Source organism: Gobio gobio (assembly GCF_949357685.1).
Source record: "Gobio gobio genome assembly, chromosome: 5".
Taxonomy (NCBI): Eukaryota; Metazoa; Chordata; class Actinopteri; order Cypriniformes; family Gobionidae; genus Gobio; species Gobio gobio.
This window is the reverse complement of record NC_137101.1, coordinates 42,932,035-42,955,647: the sequence shown is the minus strand read 5'-3', so window position 1 is coordinate 42,955,647 and position 23,613 is coordinate 42,932,035. Positions and strand designations below refer to the sequence as shown.

The 23,613-nt window shown below is 41.0% G+C and overlaps 2 protein-coding genes across 2 annotated transcripts in view; both read right to left on the bottom strand.

The window, feature by feature from the left end:
* LOC307126546 (uncharacterized protein) overlaps positions 1–23,613 on the bottom strand; it is a gene marked incomplete at its 5' end in the record, with an annotated part of 1,586,879 nt that overhangs the window by 123,855 nt on the left and 1,439,411 nt on the right. The window lies entirely within an intron of this gene.
* On the bottom strand, positions 20,326–23,168 carry LOC307126539 (E3 ubiquitin-protein ligase TRIM8-like). Its single transcript, XM_079817122.1, has 4 exons — positions 22,524–23,168; positions 21,934–22,029; positions 21,615–21,848; positions 20,326–20,782 (listed from the first exon to the last, which is right to left on the bottom strand). The coding sequence occupies exons 1-4, from the start codon at positions 23,094–23,096 to the stop codon at positions 20,591–20,593; spliced, it is 1,095 nt and encodes a 364-aa protein (XP_079673248.1). The 5' UTR covers positions 23,097–23,168; the 3' UTR covers positions 20,326–20,590.

Here is a 23,613-nt window from a genome sequence, read left to right as displayed (position 1 = left end):
AGGAGGAGATGGCGGGCGAGCCGGAGCATGCAACGAGAGCGTAGACCACCCTCCGAACGGACCAGTACGTGCTTGCCCCGAAGCGGTTTCTTGAACCGGGCCAGGGCAAGACGTACCGCCAGTAACTCTGGGCAATTGATATGCCAACGCAGTTGGGGCCCCGTCCACAGACCTGAAACTGCGTGCCCGTTGTACGTGGCCCCACAGGCCGTGGATGAGGCATCCGTGAAGACCACAGCATGCCTCGACACCTGTTCTAGGGACACTCCGGCCCGGAGAAACGAGGGGTCTGACCACGGACTGAAGGTTTGGTGACAGTAAGGAGTATCTAAGACCCGGTACTGACCACTCTGCCACGCCCATCTCGGGACTCGGTCGTGCAACCAGTGTTGAAGCGGTCTCATATGAAGCAATTCGAGCCGCGTTACCGCGGCTGCAGATGCCATATGCCCCAGGAGCCTCTGAAATAATTTCAGTGGGACCGCTGTCCTGCCTTTGAACGTATTCAAGCAATTCAACACTGACCGGACGCGCTCTGGAGTGAGGCGCGCTGTCCGGCTGACCGAGTTTGCAGAGGCAGAGTTTGCTCTTCTCTCGGTTGACCCGAAGTCCCAACAGGCTGAGGTGACTGAGCACCATGTCCCTGTGTTCGCACAACTGCTCCCGAGACTGGGCGAGTATGAGCCATTCGTCAAGATAGTTGAGTAAGCGAACGCCGCGTTCTTTGAGTGGAACAATGGCTGCCTCGACGACCTTCATGAAGACGCGAGGCGACAGGGACAGCCCGAAGGGCAAGACTTTGTACTGATATGCCCTCCCCAGGAACGGTCTGTGTCGATGAAGGATAGAGACAGGAAAGTACGCGTCCTTCAGGTCGATCGCTGCGAACCAATCTTGGGGACGGATGCATTGGAAAATGCGTTTCTGTGTTAACATTTTGAACGGAAGCTTGTGCAGGGCCCGATTCAGAATGCGCAGGTCCAAGATTGGCCTTAACCCACCCCCTTTCTTGGGTACAATGAAGTAGGGGCTGTAGAACCCCAACCTCATATCGGTAGGAGGAACCGGCTCGACCGCGCCCTTCGCCAGCAGGACATCGATCTCGGACCGCAAGACATGGGCATTGCTGCTCCGCACAGAGGTGAAGAGGATGCCCCTGTACTTGGGAGGCCGGCGTGCGAATTGAATCGCATAGCCGAGTCTGATGGTACGGATGAGCCTGCGAGACGGCCTGGGGAGACCTAGCCAGGCCCCCAGAGACCGAACTAGCGGGACCAACGGCACCACAGACGTACCCGCGGTGAGGCAGCGAGGTGGAGTATTCAGACCCGGAGGCGGCCCGGAGAGTTGCCTGAATACTCCAGGTGGGGCAGAGAGTGGGTGAGAAGGCCCGGGGGCGTCCTCGGTGCCCCCTTTGCTGCCCCCTGGCGAGGGGTGAGAGGGAAGGAAAGGGGTAGGCGAGGCCCGTGGGCGTCGCGCACTGCCAACCTGTCCCTCTCGGGTCTCCGCATTCATCATTCACAGCTGTTGAAATAGCAATTGTATAGGACATAAATTAGGTTAAACTACAGCATGTCCGCCCACAGAAAAATAAATAAATATAAAAATTACCAACACAGAACTACTGATCCACGATACTAACGTTACGAATCTATGTGACAGACAAACAGTGTGTGCATGCCACAAAATGATTCCGACTGAAAGTCAGCACATGTAAACACCAGATCGGTTTAGATAACGTCTCATGTAAACAGTCCACCGATTCTTTCAATCTGAATGATTTTAATCGGAATAACAAAAAAGTGTGCATGTAAACGTGTCTAGTGACAGATAGTTAGGATAGATATAGTGACACATTCATATAGGCTAAGTTAGATAGTGACAGATAGCACAGCATAAGTTAGAGATAGAATTATATAGATATAGATTCATAGGTGATATATAGATAGATATATTAATAGAATAGATCAAAATGGAGGCTCCACGTACGAGATGCCGTACATCGGTGGCGTGGGAGCATTTCTATTTGGAGACACCAAATAAAGTGAGATGTGTGTATTGTGTTTGGCAGCTAGCCTTCTGCAACAATACATCATCCATGATGCGCCATTTGTGGAGCACTCATTCTGCCATTTTGGAGGGTGCAAAGGATGGTAACATTCCCCCTGTACCTAGGCCTGCTACTGACACTGTTGGGCCGCTAACAGGGCCGGCCCAAGCCCTTATGGGGCCCTAAGCAGAATGTTATTTGGGGGCCCGCCCCTCGGTGCCACCAATACGATTGACTATTGTCAATTCTTGATAATTTGCACACCCAGTATCAATGTTAGTAGTTGTAGCTGTGTTGCTTATACATCATGTCTGGCTGTCATGTTTTCACCCTTATACGTTTTGTAATTGTACCAGTAGCAAACCCACAGGTGTAGTCAGGTGTTAATATTCAAAACCTTACAGTACTACAGTTCAGACTGGGATATGTACTTTAAAAATAAAAAAAAATTAAATAAATTTCTTATGCTGAATATGCTCACTTTTCCCCAGGATTATTTGATGAATAGAAGGTTCAAAAGAACAGCATTTCTCTGAAATAGAAAGCTTAAAAAAAATCCTAAAAACATTGTACACAACTGATAATCATAAATGTTTGTTGAGCATCAAATCATCATTAGAATGATTTGTGAAGGGTCATGTGACACTGAAGACTAACGAGAGGAGTAATGATGATAAATTCAGCTTTAATCACAGGAATAAATTACACATTACACTCAAAAATAAAATGGTGCTATATGGCACTAAAAGTGGTTCTTTGTCGTAGGGGAACCACTTTTGGTGATAGCACTATATTTGAACAGGTTCTGTATATGGTAGCGGTGCTATATAGCACCTCAGCCAAAGAACCACTGAAGAACCACTGAAGCACCAAGATTGGTGCTATACAGCACTTAAAGTGGTTACCCTATTATCACGAGCCAAGAACCACTTTTAGTGCTATAGCACCTTTTTTTTTGAGTGTACTATATATTCACATAGAAAGTTTTACATAATAATAATTAATATTTTTTACTGTATTTTTGATCAAATAAATGCAGCCTTGGTGAGCAGAAGACACTTCTTTTAAAAACAAGAAATGTTGATTTCTTTCAAACATTAAAGAGAGCTTTTATTTTGGCGGGGGAAAAAAAGTGCATTCCATTCGACTGTATAGAAAGAACCTTTTTATTTTGTAAATAAAAACTTCCAAAATATAGGCTACACAACATAGGCTATAATTCCGATATAGCACTTGCAGAAAAACACTTTTACTGAGAAGCTGGGAGCTATGCTGTACTCCATCCAAAACATGCAGTACATCAGACAAGATTTTCGCACTTGACTAAACCACATCACATTCTCAAATCCATCCATTCATAAAAAGGTTACCGGGTAACTGACGAGTACATTTTTAGCGCCGATTTTTCTCGCACTTTGGACTTTGAACCCTGGCTAACTAGCGAATAGTGTCCGATGGCGCTGCGAGCTTGGGCAGTGCTGTCAGAATCAATCTCTGCATATATTAGAGAACGTAACATTTTGCAGTTTATTTAGTAATTGTTTAAGGCCGTTTCGCGATTTCAATCTTTAAAATAACATGCAGCAAAAAGTAATTTCATGTGCTCTTGGGGGGCCCCTGGTGGCCAAGGGGCCCTAAGCAGCCGCTTAGTTCGCTTATGCCTCAGGCCGGCTCTGGCCACTAAGCAAGGTTTAAAATATAATTCAGATAAAATCAAGTGTCAAAAGTGCTGTTTAGAAAGTGCATAGTTTTAAATGGGTCAACCACCCCGCCTACAAATTAACCCATCTACAGCCAGTGAAGACATCAATTTGGTTTTCCAAATTGTTGTAGTTCTAAATTCAGTTTGATCTGTCTCTGTCTGAGCATAAACTTTACCAAACATAACTTGTTTGTTTAGAAAGGTTACCAAATAATGAACCAGTAGGCTACTTTTAATAGCTGTGTGTTCTATATATTTTTTTCAATGTATCTGTCTGAAAGCAGGTTTAATTTTTGTATCTTTATCTTCTGATCTACTTTATCTTCTGAGTCTGAAAAGAACCTCACACTGGAGTGCGCTTCACTGATGCGTTCAAACACAGCAACTCCTGGTGAGCAGTTTCAGTCTTCATCTAACTTTATGGAGATATGTCATCTGAATAATTATATAACTTATACTTCATATATGCTGTCAGTTTATGCTTTGTAACTGATTGTTGTTTTAATTCTCAATCAGAGCCACAAATGTCAACATCAGGTCCATCATCATCATCATCAACACCAGCTGAAACCCAGGGGCCTATACCAGGAAGCCGGTTTAGCTGGCTAGCCAGATATGTTTAAGCTTAGTTTGTGCCAATCCTGGGTTTAAGGTACCATTAAAGTGGTTTGGTTTTAGCAGTATTCATCTCCATAGTAACTTACGCTCCACGGCTAACCTGCTCCAGGGCAGGTTATGTTCTGGATAAGAGATCTCAAACTGAAATTAGACCAATCAGCTGTGAGCAAAGTGACACACCTCTGATGCAATGAAGTCACTCCCCCTGTTTCTACTCCAAATTAAAAGGTCACTACATAGCAAATGGTTTTAAAAGACTAAAGTGTCTGGCTTTTAACAATGCTTATTTATTATAATAATCATTTTGAATGACTTAGATATCATTTAATAAATCATATACCCTTAATCACTTACACATGTATCATTTTAGTTAATCAATCATTAATAGGCACATACTTAAAATTAATATAAATAGCCTACTGTATATAAAGGTCATACAAATAAGCTTTAAAATCAATAAATAAAGCTATAAAAATTACTACATGCAAGTTTAAATGTTCAATTCTCTCTATATATCAACTAACTAACTTTATAACTTTTACTTGTACTGACTAAGTAAGATTTTTCTTAAAGTTGACAGCTTTCATAGACAGCACTTTTCTTCTTCCTGTGTACATTTGTTTAAATTCTTAATATTGTCAATCATGTAATATTCTGCAGAAGAGAGAAATCAATTTCGCTGCTTCTCTCGCGAGAAGTAGATGTCAGTTTCACTGATCCACATCGTGTGATTGGCTGTTCACTACTGATGTCACAGCTAAAATCCTAAACTCAGGATCAAAGCCTGAGTTGACAGAGAAAGTTGATTAGCTGCGTCATGGTACCAATAAAGCTTGATTGCATCGGTTTGGTTGTCAACTCAAAACCAATCCTGTAACCCTGAGTTTGTTCAACTACCTTCATGGTTCAGGCCCCAGGAGTTTATGGGAACTGTTTGATAGTCGTATCCGTGAAACCCAGACGATACACAGTCAGGGCCGGATTACCAATTTCTTGTGCCCTGGGCAACAAGACTCAAGGGCCCTCCCTGCCCCTGCCCCAAAGCAACAATCGCAAAGTCGCCATCACCCAGAGCATATAGCCTGTACTTCTATATTAACAAATCAGGCTTCTGCAATGCTCAGTGGAGATGTATGTAATAGCCTCAGCATAAAGTGCATTCAAGAGACAGAACACTAATGATGCACTAATGTTTAAAGCTACACTGTGTGATATTTTCCCCCATCTAGTGGTGAAAAGGTATATGACCATCCAGTGAATTTTAGTTTCTGTTCCTCTCAATTCCGATTTCGTTTCAACTCCTACGGTGGCCGATTTAGTCCAAGATTAACATGGCTTCCAGTTCGACCTCGTCCACATTCGACACGGTGCCTGTGGGATATTCTGTGCGCAGTGGGATGGTTGGAACTCAACTGGCCTAATTATTCGGCTAGAAAGAACTGCAGCTAATCCAGAGTGAACTTTGATGATAGTAATGTTTATTCAGTCATCCAATTGCAAGGCATAAACAGGTTTGCGTGGATATGTACATAAATGTGGTTTCAGTGAGAGAACAAATAAGGATGGTAAATATACATACACAGTTAAGAACTGTATAACTATACTTATAAGTTACATTTGTATGATGTAACCGTAAACCAGAGCTTATTGTACCATATATAGGCGCTAAATGAAGCTGCATTAAGCCTTGTTTATACTCGCCGCGGCCGCAAGAGCGCGAGGGTGCGCGCGGCAAAAATTACGTCAACGCGGAGGGGGGCGGTCTCGCGCGTTGGCTCCGCAAGACCCCATTTCGCCTGGCGGTGTGCAGCGCATTTTTTGTAACTCCGCGCGCACCTCCGCATCCGAAGATGTACGATTTTGAGGCGACTTTGTCCGAGCTGGTGCGTCAGTACCGGCACATTTATGACCATTCCATGAGGGATCATCGCGACAGCCAGATGGCACAGAATTCATGGAAAGTTTGCATTGATGGCCATCCATCCGTCCAACCATCCATTCCTTTTGTGAATAGGACTTTAGAATACATTTGCATTAAGCACCCAGTTTGTCTTAAGTAACTGCTTACATTTTCAAAATGAGCCTACACTTACTGAAATAGAACCTTTGATAAAATAAGGCATGTTTTATAAAAAGTAACTGTACAAAGAGGCTTAATTTAGTACATTAGTTTACAAGACACTTTCTGCAGCATTTATTGTGCTTGTTTAGTGTTAATTTCAGAATGTACAAACAAAATCAGAAATTAGTTGTCATCTTCAGTTAATGCACTGTGAACTAATATAGTTATAAAGTATATATATTAGTATAAAAACCATCTGCAAAATTTGGGGGAATGTACTTGTACTACGATCAACGAAACTGTGGTCGAGCCCAACTTGTAACTGTAGGCAACACATTTTTGGTTACTGCCAGACGCAAGAACACGTAGTGTGACGGCCAGTCTCTCTTGTAAAGTTACGGGGCTCATGTGGGTTCGTTTATGTTCCACGAACGGCTTGCGGGACGCCATGTTCACCTGTTCCGGTAAACTACTTCTTCGCTCGTGCTTTCGACGGATTTAAAAACAATTACTCCAAGTCGCCCCCTGTCGTTTCACAGAATACTACAACGGCGCGCGCGTCGACTATAAACGCCTCGTCCGTTTGTGGGGGGAGCGCGCTCAGTTTGCGGAGCTCGCGCTGCGGAGCCAGGCGCGAGTATAACGCCCGTTTCACACATACTCCGTTTGCAGTGCGTATGCGGTGCGTATTTTTTTCCGTACCCATGTTAACGGATTACAGCTTTCACACTGCGCGCGGATGCTGTCCGTCAGTCCGTTCCAGGTGCGTTGCGTCTGCAGCAGTCCGGCGATCGTTTCCGTACCGAGTCTATTTTTTGCTGTGCTGCACTGCGTAATTAAAGTGACAGCACAATGTTCGCTTTAAAATAAACATGTACTGACACGAAAATCTAGTAATTTTACCACAGATGTATGTCATTTAAAATATACTCTGTTTCAAAGTCAACACATGGCTTTTTTTTCTCGGGTAAAGCAAGGAAACGACACCTTACCTGGCATTTAGGTTAAAAAAATTGAAATAATGAAGAGCACGTACGTTCCTGGAGGTGGAAAAACAAAAAGGTCTTTATGACCTGCTTTTAAAAGGGTTTAAAAACGAAAGAGAAGACGAGAGTCGGCTGTTTCTATTGTAAGTTTCTAATTTAAAATGTTTATAGGCTATAAGTTATATTTCAATGTTTTACCACTTGTGTGAGCTAAAGTAGGCTATAGGCTATATAAAGTTATATAGGCTATATAAATATAAAGTAATGAATTGAATAAAACGTTGTTTAAATGTACTACGTTAAAACGTGACATCTATGAAAGTGTAAACAAAGAGAATTGCAATTCTGACAAGCCATGTTCAGTAACAACTTTTGGATTTGAAATGAAAATAATAATGAATAAATGCTGTGTTTGTGGTACAACCGCGGATCAGTTGCGCGCTGCAAACGCAGCATATATGAAAGCACAACAGCGCGTGCTGCTCCTGCACCGCATATGCAACGCAACACGCACCGCATACGCACTGCAGACGGAGTATGTGTGAAACGGGCGTTACAGTGCCTTTAAAAGGAGCGGAGCTGCCGCTGCTAACAAGCGGTGTCGGGTTACAAAAGTGTGTGCGGCGCTTTAACGTTAGCACTGCAGTGCGCTCTGTATAACAATTGTTAATATGCCGATCAGACTAGAGCCCTGCGCGGGACTGTTTTCTTCATCCCGCTCCCGCCCGCACCCGCCGAATTTCTGACCATTACCGCCCGCTCCCGCAACGTATGTGTTACACTCCCGCCCGCTCCCGCAATATGTATGTCCACTCCCGCCCGCACCCGCAAAACTCTGAGAATTTATTCCCGCACAATAATAGAGATGCATTGATTTTGTGTCTTCTCCCGTCCCGCAGGAAAAAAAACACGTATTTGTATTGATATTATTAAAGAGATTCATGGGGTTGTTTGTTTCGTTTCCCTGGCCTGCATGTGAAAAAACAAAAAGACAAATACATTCAAATATAATTTCGTTTTTATCAAAAACTTTGCACATAAAAATAGACTGCTTTGCAAAACAGAAAACAGAAAAACAGATTGAGAAACAAAAAACAGATCCCAATTCGTCGGTCAGTTCCGACGTACGTCGAGCGTGACCGACTGAAAGGAAACCTGAGAAAACATGCTTCAACAGAACGTAATGTGAACACAAAATAGCAAACGGACATTTAGAAACAATCCATTTCCACTCACTAAACTTCTATGTATTGTTTGTCAAAGACACCAAACAGTCAACTTGACCTGCAGGGAGTGCTGAGCGTTTTTGGTGAGGTATGATCAATTAGCTATGTATTTGCCAACTGCGCAATATGTGGATACATATAACGTTATACCGCATGATTTTGCCTACCAAAACAATTGAGAAACTTCTCCAAATGTCAGACTTTCCTTGTTTAGCTTTTGTGCTGTAAATACCTCGTTTGAGGTTCTTTTCTACATCATCTATTGACATCTTCTCCATCATGTCGTTAGGCAACCTCCCTATCCCGCCGATTCCCGCTGTGTTTTTTTTAGCCGCCCATTCCCGCCCGCAGCAAAATTCAAACCGCCCGCTCCCGCGAGATTTACGTTGGGTCCCGCGGGACCCGGCGGGACTCAATCCCAATGCAGCCCTCTAGATCAGACCTGATACATATTTCCATCAACATACATTACAAGCAAATATTTTCTATAAACGAATAAACATTGTTGATAACAAAATAACTGAATGATTATTCAAATAGGTGAGCATTACGAAATACTTCTGAGGTGACATCAACTGAATTACGCGATGACACACTCTGAAACACATCTACAATGACAATAACTATTATTACTCACGGAGTTATTAACGCACAGATATACCACACAAGGAAAAACAGACTATTGAGGAATAAACAAGCCAGGAAAACTCTGTATTAACTGTTGCTGGACGCTGCTGAGATGAAAACTCTCTGCACATGCACCAGACAAGTCTGAACAAGTTGACGCGCACATGCGCGAGGCAGAGAATTTTGTACAGTGCCATCGAGTATTAAAACCGGTTAAAACGCGAAAAGCGAAGCTTGAATTTACGGGTATGTCCCTCTTTGGCTAATGTACTTTCAAGATGGAGGGGCAACATGGCGACCACCGTTAGATCCCATTACCTTATGTATTTTCAATGGCATATTATAAACTTACGAGAATACTTTATTACTTGAAAGAAGTAAATATACATTAATGAGCACATATATTTTTGAAAGAACTAAGTGTTTTTAGCTAAGAATAGACTAAAAAAGTTACACAGTGTAGCTTTAACATAACTTTTTACAATGAATCTTTCACAGAACTTGGTGGCTGCTACAGAGTAATTATTAAATGTTTCAATATAGCCAATCAATTATATTTTGACTGCAACAGTGAAATAAAGCAGACTAGTGAAGCCTTAACTTAAAACCAGATTTTTTATTTCTAAAATGCTACAATGTGAAATTGTGGCTATTTTTGTAATAGGTTTCATAATGTCGACTAATTTCAATTCCTTTTCTCTTTTAAATTTTCTTTTAGTGCTCCTGCTTAAATTTCAGACAGTGTTGACTGATTGGGTCGACGATTTAAAGACCAAAAGCTCACTAAAACCCACCCAATTCAAGAAAAAAACGCCCAAAATTTGAACTGCCAAAATAATGTGATATAATTGTATTGCCATGTCAATCAAGGCTGATTAGCACCATTTTATCTCCTTAAAACAAAATAATGATGTCAAAATAAAATAAAAATAAAAAACATTTCCCAGGAAAATGGATCAAAACAGGGCATTCAAAAACAGTCATGCATGACTAAAACGTCCAAGTGGAAACCACGAAAATCACGAAATTAATCGATGATTTTAACCCATGGAAAAACACATGCATCATTTTCAAATGTCAACAGTGAGAATAAAATAATTTAAGTGCAAAAAGTAACCAATATAATCGGAAAAAAACTATGTAATTAGCAGGCATTATGCACACTTTAATGCACACACCACAGCCAAGAGAGAAATGTGTCATTCACTGATACTGTACAATAGTCCTACAACAAAACATTAACAACAAGAATGCGTTTATCTTTGTGTTGTGCTTTAACTTCAGATATAACTACAGTAACGTTGTCTTTCGTGAAGTACATATTTATAGAACACAACGCAGAACTTAAAGGTCCCATGGCATGGCATTTTTCTATTATTTTATAGTGTTTCCTGAGGTGTACTTATATTGTTAGTATGATTTTTACATCATAAAAGGTCATAATTTAGAAATAAAAGGCATTTTTTCTATAATGCTGTTTGCCCTGTGGCTGAATGCCCTGCTTCAAGAGGCGTGTCTGCTGTGAGACTTCAGTAAAAACGCCCACTGTTGTGATTGGCTGACATCTTTGCATTTTAAATGAGCGGAGGGGGCGTGGTTTAACGAGGCACGAGCAGGCACGAGTCTGCCAGAGACGGATGGACCTGTGTTCACTTCTCATCAGTTCTCTCAGTATGTCTCAGTTCAGGGTGAACTGTTGTAGTTACTAGCATATACTTCAGGTTATTCGTTTATTTCTAGTCGGAGGGACTGTCACTCATGTGGATCAGCGCTGACTCGAGACACGAACCGTTTAGAACGATTCAGTCCGATTTGGTGAACTGGTTCGGTTCACTAAAAAGAACCGATTCAAAAGAATGATTTGTTCGCGAACCGGACATCACGGAGACGGAGCGATTGCTAACAAAGTTATTTATAGTAACTACTGAGTTACTGAGCTACAACTACTGAGCGCTGTCTGTCAGCGCGAGTTTATTGTGTTTGTATCTGAGAGTTCTGAATAAACACGAGTCCCAGTCACGCCGAGTCCGTCTTCATCATTATTCTACCAACTTTGTAACACATGCAATGTACCATTACAGCGAGATGAACGAGTTAGTAAGTGTTGAGTATAGCGTTATTTCTAGATATGTTCCAATCATATGAAAAGCGTCAGTGAGTAACGTTACACAGTGCTAACAAAGACACAACAGCAGTAATCGAATGTAATCCAGTTTATTGTGGGGAAAGCTGGCTAGCCTAGCCCAGATATGCTCACGCTTACCCTCCTTCTGCTTAATCTCACGCCGCGTTTGGTGCCTCCGCTGTGGGCCAGATGCAGTACTGGGGGTCGGGGATGTTGAAGGCCGAGCTTCGGCGTGTGTGAGGTTTATCTCTACAGATGTGACTCTGCTGGTGTTGAGCAGAAAAGACTGTATGCACATTTAAGAACAGATAGACGCGACGAGGACGTACAAAAACACTGACGCACAAGATAGAAAACACCTTTCTGTCGGGAGAGAAGCCGCTGCGTGTGCACGAATAATAAATAATTAGCTACACATAAGAAATTAATGATCACAGATCAGAAGGAACTGAAAAAAGACTTCTGTTTTCATTTGTACATCCAAACACTGAGAAACTGCCAGCGTTCACTCGTTCACAAGTAATGATCTCTCGAGCGTTTGCATGGGCGTGCCAGATTCTCTGGGTGGAGGAAAGGGAGGAAACCGTTCCTGCTTGGACGTCAAACCAGGAGACTTCAGGATTGGCTCGTCTGGCCTGTCATTTTCTCAAAGGCAGAGAAAGACAGCCAGAACTCGGTTTTACACCGATCAACATTTCTATCCACTTGGGGACAATATTCAGGCTAGGGGAACTCATATTAATGTTGAAATACCTCATAAAATGAAAATTTAATGCCATGGGACCTTTAACACAGTCAAAATGGATTAATCGTTGAGTCAAACCTCTTTCAGGAGCTATTGGGACGAGTACAGCGCAGTCTAGACGCTTTAAAAGGTGCAGATGTCCTGATCAGGCCAGTGTGCACACAATGATGCTCAGGAGTCAAATATTCGATTTCAATTCAATCATTCAACCGTGCTCTTGGAGTTAGTTATATTTATAAAGAGTCTTTGAGTCACAGGTGTAATCCACGTTTTGAGAGTTGGTTCACTCTCCCACCACTCATTACTGTAGATAACTTACTGTACATTAATGCCACTTTGGCATAGCGATTTGATATCCAGCTACAGTTTGGCGCTGAAAACCTGTCATGATCCATGAATGAGCTGGTCATGATGCACACTTGAGTTTGTTATTAACCAATTAGACTATAAAATGTAGATGTTTGAAAACCACTAGTGCTGGGCATCGATAAAAATAAAAAAAAACTAATTAATCACACTTTTTTCTGTAATTAAGTTAATATTTTACGTTTTTAATATTTTGATATTGTAATAATTTCAGTTACTCTCCAAATTAATGTATAAACAATTTAAAGACAGCATATTTTAAATATGTGTTGTATTGTCATATTTTTATGAATGAAGGCCAGTATCACTGATACTAAAGTGTCTATGAAACATTAATGACGTTACATTACAGTATAACTGAAAGCTCCCAATTTCAACATTTATTAGGCTTTAAAAAAAAACAACTTTTAATTTAAGTGAACTTAAAACAATCTTTACATAAACCCAAAATAATAAATGTTATATTTACCCATGGCCTTCCCTGTTATACATATACAGAAATGTAATAGTTATCTTTCTTAACTGCATAAATAATAAATTAAATATAGATGAATCATCATTAAAGCTAAAATTTTCTGTTCCCGTTGTTCTTTGATGAACATTAATGACAGGCATCATCAGTGCTCCTGTCACTTTAAGAACAGCCGCGGATCTCACGCGCTGTCCTGCGCATCTCATTTCCTCACAACTCTTTAAGTTCATTTAAGACGTTATTTAACTAATTTAAGACTCCTAATATGAGAATATTCAAAATCCTCTGTGTTATTGTTTGTTCAAGAGCAAAAGAGAACTCGATGTGAGCAGGAAACTGACGCGAGTCTATCTATGCGTCGAGTGTGTGTGTGTGTGTGTGTGTGTGTCCCTTGATTAGCTGACATGAGACGCATCCACACAGACAGGACACTGACACACACACACACACACACACACAGGACATTGGCATACAGCGCGTTCGCTTGTGTCTTGTCACGCTTGGAAGCATTTACATGAATAAGAGCGTGATGATCATGTAACGCCAAGCAAAAATTGATATAAAAACGGACGCTGCGTTATTTGCGTTAAATATTTTTAATGCGTTAAGCTGAAAAAAATTAATCGCCCGCGTTAACACGTTAATTTGCCCAGCCCTAAAAACCACCAAACTGACCCCACACCAGCCCAAATTTTGTCCACCCGCCCAAACCCGTTTTTAACCGCACAAATTCAAAACCGTCCAATCTGGCAACACTGGTTTCAAAGCGTCAAGTCACGTGATTTGGCATGACAGCTCGTCCTCTCGCTGCGTAGCAGCGCAAGAAGCTACAGACACTGTTTTTGACGTGATTTATCATAATATTTTTATCGAACGGGTTGCAAAAATCTGCATATAATTAGGAAAGTGAGGATTGCGTTTATAATGTGATCTAACATAATATTTGACAGTGCCCAGGGCCCCTTAGATGTCCTGTGCCCCTGGGCAAGTGACCAGTTGCCCTAATGGTTAATCCGGCCCTGTACACAGTGCTACAGCTGATGCAACAGTAGAAGTGAAAAAGTACCTCAAAGATGCGTTTTTGCCCAGAACACATGATCCATTAATTTATTGGAAAGAGAGAGCAGTAATTTTCCTTCATTTGTATGTACTTGCCTTCTCCATCTCGTTGAGGAACAGGTGATGCACCTCAATGAGGAATTGGCAGGCGAACTCTCTTACATCCGCCCCCTGCTGACGGATGTACTTCAAGTTCACCTGCCACATCACCTGTAGCTGTCTACTTAATTCCATGGCCAGACGGGAAACAAACAAAACAAACTTCTCCTGCTGAGTCCTCTAGTTGGTGAGATCGTTCTGTCACGTCACAGACAAGGAAAACTGGCGCGAGGACTCAAATGCAGTGAAAATGTATTTATTTACAAAAAGAACATAAACACAAAACAAAACCCACAATGGGGCAAAACACAAAATCAAGAACACATATAACTCAAAACATACCAAAACAGGAATCACAGGGGAAACAGGAGACGTAGACAAAACAACAATCTCACAAAGACTGAACACACAAAAGGAACTTATAAAGGGCAAGAAATAAGGAGGGAACAGGTGGGAGAAATCAAACACTAATCAGATAACAATGGGGAGGGATCAGACAGAGACACAAGCAATTAGCCCAAAATAACAAACACCACATGTGCTCACTGAGACAGGACAGACATGTGACAGGTTGAAGTGCAGGATCTTGGCTGCGGGTTAAAAGCTCTGGCAAAATGCAGGACAAGAAATATTCTTTCGCCATAGGCAAGGTTTGTTGTAAGAGATGTTCATCTCTTTGGATTCTATTAATAATAAGCTGCTTAGTTGTCCACACAACAAAATCACAATATTTGACATTACAGATGTGGTGAGTGGCATCAGGTACTGGAGGGAACTATATGAAGCACCAACAATTTACACTAACGTTCGACTACGCCACCCGGTCTATACCGGGAACTACCAGCCCCAGAACAGGGGCCGCACAGGTTCGTTACCAAAAAGGAATGGGTGAGCAGAGAGACATAGGCAAGGGAGTACCAAAAATGAGGCAGCTTTATTCAATTACAAAAGTTTAAAACCATTAAGACATTAACATCTCACAGGGCACATTATTCTGATGTCAAAAAGAAATAAAGAAAAAAGAAACACTTTACAGACATCAATATATATTAAAAAAATAAATACAACACAGAACAAATACAAGAGAAAGCTTACGGGAGGAAAGGGGTCTGCTGTAATCCTTAATTCACACAGCACGCTTACTCACACACACCCACTCTGGTGAGGTAAATTCAAAAAGAAGAGCACAGCACTCAACGTGAACACCTTTAAACAGCAGCTCAACCCCTCTGATATACCTTCCCCGTCACTCCCATTTACAAAAGAAAAGAACAAACAGTACTGATAATGAGCTGGTAGGCTACTAACCAGCTCTAAATAAAGAAAAAAAGTCAACAATCCAAAATGAAAAGAAATACACAAACAATATTCAAATCAATCTCACTCTGGAACTCAAAATAAATTTAGACCTAAAAATAAATAAATTACATTAGGTACAATACAATACACAGAAAAATAAATACAAAACAGAAAAACACAAATCAAAAGAAGGACACAAACAGGTCCACGATCGCCACAATGCGAAGAGTGAGACAGTCAGGAAACAGCGACGCTTCCACTTTCACTCACACTTCGGTGAGCAATCGTCCGGGCCCGTTGTTATCAAACATAAAGTTCACTCCTCAAATCGACAAATGGAATAAACCCAGGCAAGGCAGCAGTGCGTTAAATCAGACATTCATCTCGTTGCATAATATAGAAGAGAAACCCTTGATCCTGTCATTCAACCTGTCGAACATGAAAATAGAAAAATTACTAAAAACCAAAAAAATAAAAAGAAACAAATCCCGCGGATAACTCTAATACATACCGGAAGATGTTCACAACACGATACTATGCATGGTCGCGGACCGTAACCGGCAATGGGTTGATCGCTGACGAGCTATACAAACTCAAGATAGTAAACAAACATTCCATTGACAAAAATATCCTTCTTAAAGAAAACGCACCAACCTCAAAGCCAGGGGCAGCCTATGCACAGCAGCACAACAACGAGACGGCACTCCAAACACTTTCCATTCATAAATGGCAACTTCCGTAAAGGGGCGGTACGGGTGACAACGCATCCCAGGTGACAACAACCTCCCCATTTTATACATGACATCAGACTGCTGATAGGTTCAATGTTTTCACCTGACACTGGCCAATAATCAACACGGGTACACTTCACCCTGCTACACAGACATACATGTGGAGCTGAACCTGGTGGTAGTAGTGGTGTGTTTTCTTCAGCTGCAATCTTTGGTCAAGACAGACATCTTCAGTCAGATGGGCATCCTGAAGGCCTTCCCTGAATCGATAGGGGCACTTGATCTCCAGAACACCGTCCCCGCAACAAGAACACGATACTGTTCCGTCAGGTGATGTGCCAAGATGGAGGTTCATCTGGTCGTACCATAAAACCACTAAGGCCAACTTTCACATTTTCATGACTCTTACACATCTCGTTTGTGTAAAACTGGCGAGCAATATTCTCATTCTCTCTTCCCCACACTAGTGCTGGACCTTGAATGTTTTTGTCATTATAGCCCATGATTTTATTCAAAGTTGTCCTATCAAAAAGATTACTTTTAGATGCATTGTAAAATGCAGTGCTGGTGATTCTCCCTGCTCTGTGGGTATGCCAGGATTGTGATGCTGATTGTTGTGTTGTAATGGCTGCCAGTCTCTTACACTATTCAGTGTGGATGTTTCTTTTGATGTTGTGAAAGGCTTCCTCACATCTTTCTCTTATGTCTGGTGGTATCTGCTGCTTGAGGGTGTGGTCATACAAGGCAGTGAGTGGATCTGGTAGCTCTGGGGGATCCTCCTCCAGCTCACACTCAGATGCTGTGTCTGTGTCACTATTTTCAAAACTGGTAAGAACAGCAGCATCAGAAGCAATCGACCAGAGTTCCAGGATATCCTCATCTGTGAGTTCTGGAAGGATACAAGAAAAATATTTTTGACAAATGACAAATAAATACCTTATGACTATGTAGTACAATAACACATACACTAGATACAATAATTGTTATAACACATCGGTCAGAACAAATGTAACACATAATTACAGATTTCACTTATTACAACGGTACATGCCTTTAACACTGCAATTTATCCTTTTGACCTTTGGTGGAACTCCTGTCAACTTGCTTTTGGCCCTCTGAAAGTTGATTTCCCTAACTCTTGCTGGCTTGACCTCACGCTTTGTTTTTGTCCAGAGACATTCTCCTGATGTGCATGCTGGCTGCTCTGTTCTTCCCATCCTAACATACAGCTCTACCTTAAATAGCACTGCTGCTGCATGACTGCAACAGGACCCTAATCTGCAATATGACATTGTGAATGTCAGACATTAGAATTTCGATGAAATCTTTCCCTCAAAAGTAATACATTCATGACTTCAAAATATATTAGGATTTATAACAGTGGTTACAGCAAACTATAAATTGTTGTCTATTTACTGTTGGGTTAAAACTTACCCAGACATGCAAGTGCAGTTCGCCGTTAAAATTGTACTGTTGTCCCGATTTACGATCACCCAGGTGTGGTACATGCCACCCTTCTTGCCTTGCCTCTGGTTAGGCAACACCTCTGACCGCACCACACAAAGATCTGTACGTAAATTGTTGTATTTTAATGTCTGAACGTGGTCATTAATGATATAGTTGTAGGCATCCAGGGATTTATATGCCCGTAGCTTTTCTCGGCTGTAAACACTTGGTGACTCGATTAGGTAAGTGAAGATGTCCGGCCACTCCACCCTCAGCAGCCCCGTCTAGTCTTCATGCCACTCCTGGCCTCTCAGGCAGCCTGCTAATTTATAGTTAATTTATAAAAATAGCTGTCACGGTCCGGCAGAGTCAGTGACTGTACATATTTGGACAGTTCCGAACCTTCTTCTGCATCCATGTTTAAAAAATCCCTCCAATAACGTGCTTGTCAACATCGCCTTTTTTGCCTCCAGCTAAGCCCTGCCCACCACGAAGCGTTGTAATGTTTACAAACTTTTAAGGGGTCTATAGTAGGTCGATATCCTCTATCTCTGACTGTGATAGGCTCACTCTATAAACCTTAACCAACCAATAGTAGCCCAAGACTAAACACCCATACTGCCACACTAGGTCAGTTACAAAAAGTATATCTTAACGATCAAGCTTGTATCATTTTATAAACTCCCTGTAATCATTTAACATCAATGCATTATATTGATGTTAATTGATGTTACACCTAGATACTTCACCACCATTTTACTATACGAGACCAGTGGACCAAGATTAATAGTATCAGTCTGTCCAAATTTAATAATCTAATGTAATAATTTAGACAGGCTAAAAGAAGAGTTAGGGCATTTTTATTATTCCGTTTCAAAGGTAGATAAATCTGTAATTCATCTGCATAACAGTGAAAAGAAACATCATGTTTTTTAAAAATAGATCCCAAAGGGAGCATATATAAAGAAAAAAGTGGAGCAAGAATGGACCCCACAGGTGGGAGGAGCTGAGATCGACAAGAATTCACCAACATTGACTGCAAAGCTCAAAGCTGCAAAGTTCAACCAAAAATGAAAATTCTGTCATCATTTACTCACCCTCAAGTTGTTCCAAACCTGTATGAATTTCTTTGTTCTGCTGAACACAAAAGAAGATATTTGGAAGAATGTTTGTAACCAAGCAGAAAGAGCAACCATTGACTACCATAGTGTTTTTTCCCTACTATGGTCAGCAGAACAAAGAAACTCATACAGGTTTGAACAACTTGAGGGTGAGTAAATGATGACAATTTTCATTTTTGGGTGAACTATCCCTTTAAACCACTGAAGGGCCCCGAATTCCGACATATTGCTCTAGACAAGAAACCAGAACAGTGTGATCTACAGTATCAAACGCCGCACTATGATCCAATAATACTAAGATTGCCCAAGCTCTGGAATCTACAGTTAATAAAATATCATTGTAAACTTTTAAAAGTGCTGATTCTGTACTGTGTTTTGCTCTAAAACCAGATTGGAAAACCTCAAGTACTGAATTTTTTTTCAAAAAAGGTCTGTAATTGGTTGAAAACATAACTTTAAGGGCAGTTTTGAAATATGCCTTAAAAACTGAAGGATCCAAATTAGATTTTTTTTATAAGAGGCTGCACTATAGCATGTTTAAAATAGACAAGAAGAGATCCTGGAGCCAAACAAAAATTAATTATAGCCATGACACTCGAACCAATAACACTAAAAGCCTGTTTAAAAACGCGAGTAGGAATAATATCTTGAGGACAGGCGGTAGGCTTCAAATTTTCAATAATCTCCACCAGGGTTGTAAGAGAAACAGGCTCAAACTGATTAAAGACAGCAGAGCATGTAGATGGGACTGATGGATCATAATCAGGTGGTTGAATAGATGATCGAGTATCATCAATCTTCTCAATAAAATGTTTAAGAGAATTTTCACATGTTTGTAAAGAAGCATCAAGACAGTCAGAAACCGAAGGATTAATGACAGAATTTAGCGTATTAAATAAGACTGTTGGTAGCGATTTCTTTCAATAACATCAGAAAAATAATTGGCCCTCGCTCTTTTGAGAATTTTCTGATAACTAGACAGAGAATCACTGAAGATCTCACACGAAACTTGAAGCTTGTCCTTCTTCCACTTGTGGATTCATTTAACCCTGGTTCAGATTTAGGTTTAGTAAGCTTAACCTTCAAAGGAGCAACAGAATATAGAATACTGGTACATGTAGAGTTAAACCAAGAGAGTAATTCTTCAGCACATGGGTTTACGTGATCCAAATTAAGGGGAAAAGCAATGTTAGGCTTGTTCGACTTCATGCAGCGATGCACAGACCAATAGGCGGCTGACTTGAAGCAGTGCTTGCCAGTTTTGAGGCAGCACCAACGCCACGTGACTGTGAGGTATGTCAACAAAGTGCTGAGAGAGCGATTCGAGAGCAGTCGGCTGGTGCTTCTGCGCAGCTTCTCCAGAGCGACTGCACAAGCTCTGATGACGACACAGCTGTTCCACGATTGGCCGGATTCACCACATGACAGCGATCACATGTGTTTCATGTTTATTCTAAAACCTTCAGTGCCACTAATGCTCACAATTAATTTTTTTATAACGGTAAAACCTCTTTTCATGTAGGCACGATGCTATATTGTCATGTTTATCAAAATAAAACTGATAAAAAATGTAGACCCCACTTCATTGATTGAGTAGGCTTATATGTTGAACTTTATTCTCGTACAAACAGACACTGTATTAAGCAGTACATAAATGAAAATGTCTCTGAAACATCTTTGTATTTGACAAATATTGCATTTATTTAACTTCAGCTTCAAGTCACAGCTTTTAATGTCACATACAGAAAAACCATGGGATAACACAAGATCTTTAGCCAGAGAGTTGGAAGGACAGCAAACATGAATATTAAAATCCACAAGAACCAGAAGTCTGTCATATTTTGTCATAATTCCTCCTAATAATTTGGTTGAATCTCCAGGACTTTACCTCTGTCAGAGATCTTCTTCAGCTCCTCTTTGCAGAAATCCTCCAGTTTGTCTTTCAGCTGACGGACAGCTTTTTTCACGGCATCAAAAGAGGAGAGAGAACTGAAGGGATTGTCATTGACGTCTGTAGATTCAGGAGGAGCTGAGAGAGACCGGAAACTCTACAGAAAACAGAAATCAAAGCTCATCACCTCCACACTTCAGACAATAACCTGCACTACTGTCAGATTTGATCTTTAGTAACTCTCCTCAATCCAGCACTTTCACAGCATCAGCTTCATTCTTCTCATATTCATTATATCATGATAGAGCTATAAGTTCAATCGTTTGCCACTTACACTATATGTGAACTTTCTAGGAAAACACTTGGATGATCAAAAATCTGGACATAACATAAATGTAACAGATCAAATGCATCAATAGAGACGCATGTCAGGCTTGAGTAGATTTGATCAGGAAAAGCAGTTCAAAGGCAAAGAGTAGGTTGACCTTTATTTATAACTTGAGCAGTTAATGGCTCTGAAATTCAAAAGGACTCTTGGGACACGATCCCAAGGTCAGGTTATGTTGTTTAAATACGCTGAAGCAGCACTAATATACAGCCTCACTTCCTGTTCGAGGACTTCACTGTCTTCACTGTTTGGTAAACATTACTCAAAATTTCTGGTATAAGTCAAAGATTGTAAAAAAAAAAAAACAGATAAGTAAAGAGATGATGGGAACTCCAAAGATTAGTTGGAAGTTTAAATATTAGTGAAGTTGAGCTGTTGTTGTCTGGAAGCTCAATATAGCTTTCAGAAAAATGTTTCCTAAGAGATTTCCAGAGCTGAACTGCATTTGTAAGTGTGTCTCTTTCAGAAGAAGACGATCAGATGAGAGTCTGACTGATGATTATATAATAACCGAACACACAGATCAACACTTCAGTCAACGGATCATTCTGCTCTCATGAAATGTTTCTCTGAGTCTCTTGTTCTTCTTGATCTCTATTACCTGCAGGAAATGGATGTGATCCTGTGTGTGTGAAAGCTGTTCCAGCTCAGCGCCTCTGCTCTTCAGATCATTGATCTCCTGCTCCAGTCGCTCCTGTCGTCCTTCAGCTCGACTCACTGCAGTCTTTTCCTGATCTCTGATCCGCTGTGTGGCTTCAGAGCGGCTTCTCTCAATGGAGCGGATGAATTCATTGAAGATCCTCTCCCTGTCCTCCACTGCTGTCTGTGCTGAGCGCTGTTAGGACACACATCACAATCACACAGTGGCTTCAGTGAGTCCTGACTGAGATTCTCAAACTTCTCTTCTTCTCCAGACTCACCTTATGAGACTCCACAGCCTCTCTCAGCTGCTGAAGATCTTTCTCTCTCTTCTGGACTCTCTGCTGGAACAACCTCTGCGTCTCCTTCAGCTGGGGCTAAAGCACAAACCAATAACAGCAGAAACATCACATAAATCATCTTGCATGATAAGATTATAGGTTCATTCATAAGTGCCAGCATTATTTTATCAATACCTAGTTTTCTATGGATAGTTCACCTAGAAATATAAATTCTTTCATTGTTTACATATCCTCATGTCTTTCCAAACTTGTATGATTTTATCTTTCATAACAGAACAGAAGATGTTCTGAAGAAAGTCTCTCTTTCTAGAGCCCAAATCAAATATGGTGACACGTCAATAAAATCAAACCTCACTGGCTCATGCATGTCACATGACTAAACATGGCACCATATTTTATTTGTCTTATCCCTTCAGAAGTCTTAGATTAGTCTTCTGAAGTTGACCAATCAGAGCAGTCTGTGATTTTCGAATGCAGATTTTTAAATTATGTAATTTGTATTCTAGTAGACCACATAAACAAAATCATTAACCTGTAAATGAGTATAATGGGACCCTTTAAGTTCATACCTGTTTCTCTTTCCTCTGAGCTGCAGCTGATACGGTGTTGTGTATTTTATGTTCATCCATCACACACAGCACACATATACACGTCTCATCAGTGCGGCAGAAAACCTCAAGGATCTTGTTGTGTTTCTGGCAGATCATCTCCTGCAGTCGTCCAGTGGCATCAGTCACTTTGTGTCTCTTTACTTTAAACAAACTCTCATGTTGTTCAAGGTGATTCTGACAGTAAGAATTTAGACACTCCAGACAGGACTTGACGGCTTTGTGTTTTCTTCCAGTACAGACGTCACACTGCACATCTCCAGCTCCAGCGAAACAGTCAGCAGGACGTTTACGCTTCTCCAGTTTCTTCACCACTTCAGTCAGAATGGTGTTTTTAGTTAAAGCAGGTCTTGGACTGAAGGTCTCTCTGCACTGAGGGCAGCTGTAGACTCTCACATGATCCTCCTGATCCCAGCAGCCTGTAATACAGCTCTTACAATAACTGTGTCCACAGGGAATGGTCACTGGATCCTTCAGAAGATCCAGACACTTTAAACACTTGAACTCATCCTGAGAAATACTGGCTTCTGCCATTTTACTGCATGAATACAGAGACACAAGCAAACAGCAGCTCTACTGCACTTCAGTTTCAGTTTCTTTGAACGCACATGTTTTTCTGTTTCCTGGTTTGAGTTTGAGTGATGCGAGTGTAGGGGAATTTTGAAGATAAACTATATCAAACCATAGGAGGCGTTTTTTATCATATTAAACTTATATAAGATGTTTTTGTTAAATGTAAGGGGAATTCAAATTTTTTTTTAAATGTAAGGGGAATTCAATTTTTTGTTAAATGTAAGGGGAATTCCATTTTTTGTTAAATGTAAGGGGAATTCATTTTTTTGTAGTAAACACATTAACCTTTATACCTTTCTAAATAGAACTAGTGTTGTCTGTAGCCTTGAACAAGTTCTCAGAAAGTTTTGTGTTTTCATTCAAGGTGGGACAGCTGCAGATAACCAATTAAGGAGTTTGTTATTGTGTTTTTGTGTTATTGACAAAGAAGCCCTCACCCACTGAAATGAGAGTATAAAAGAACGAGTGTGAGGCTTCC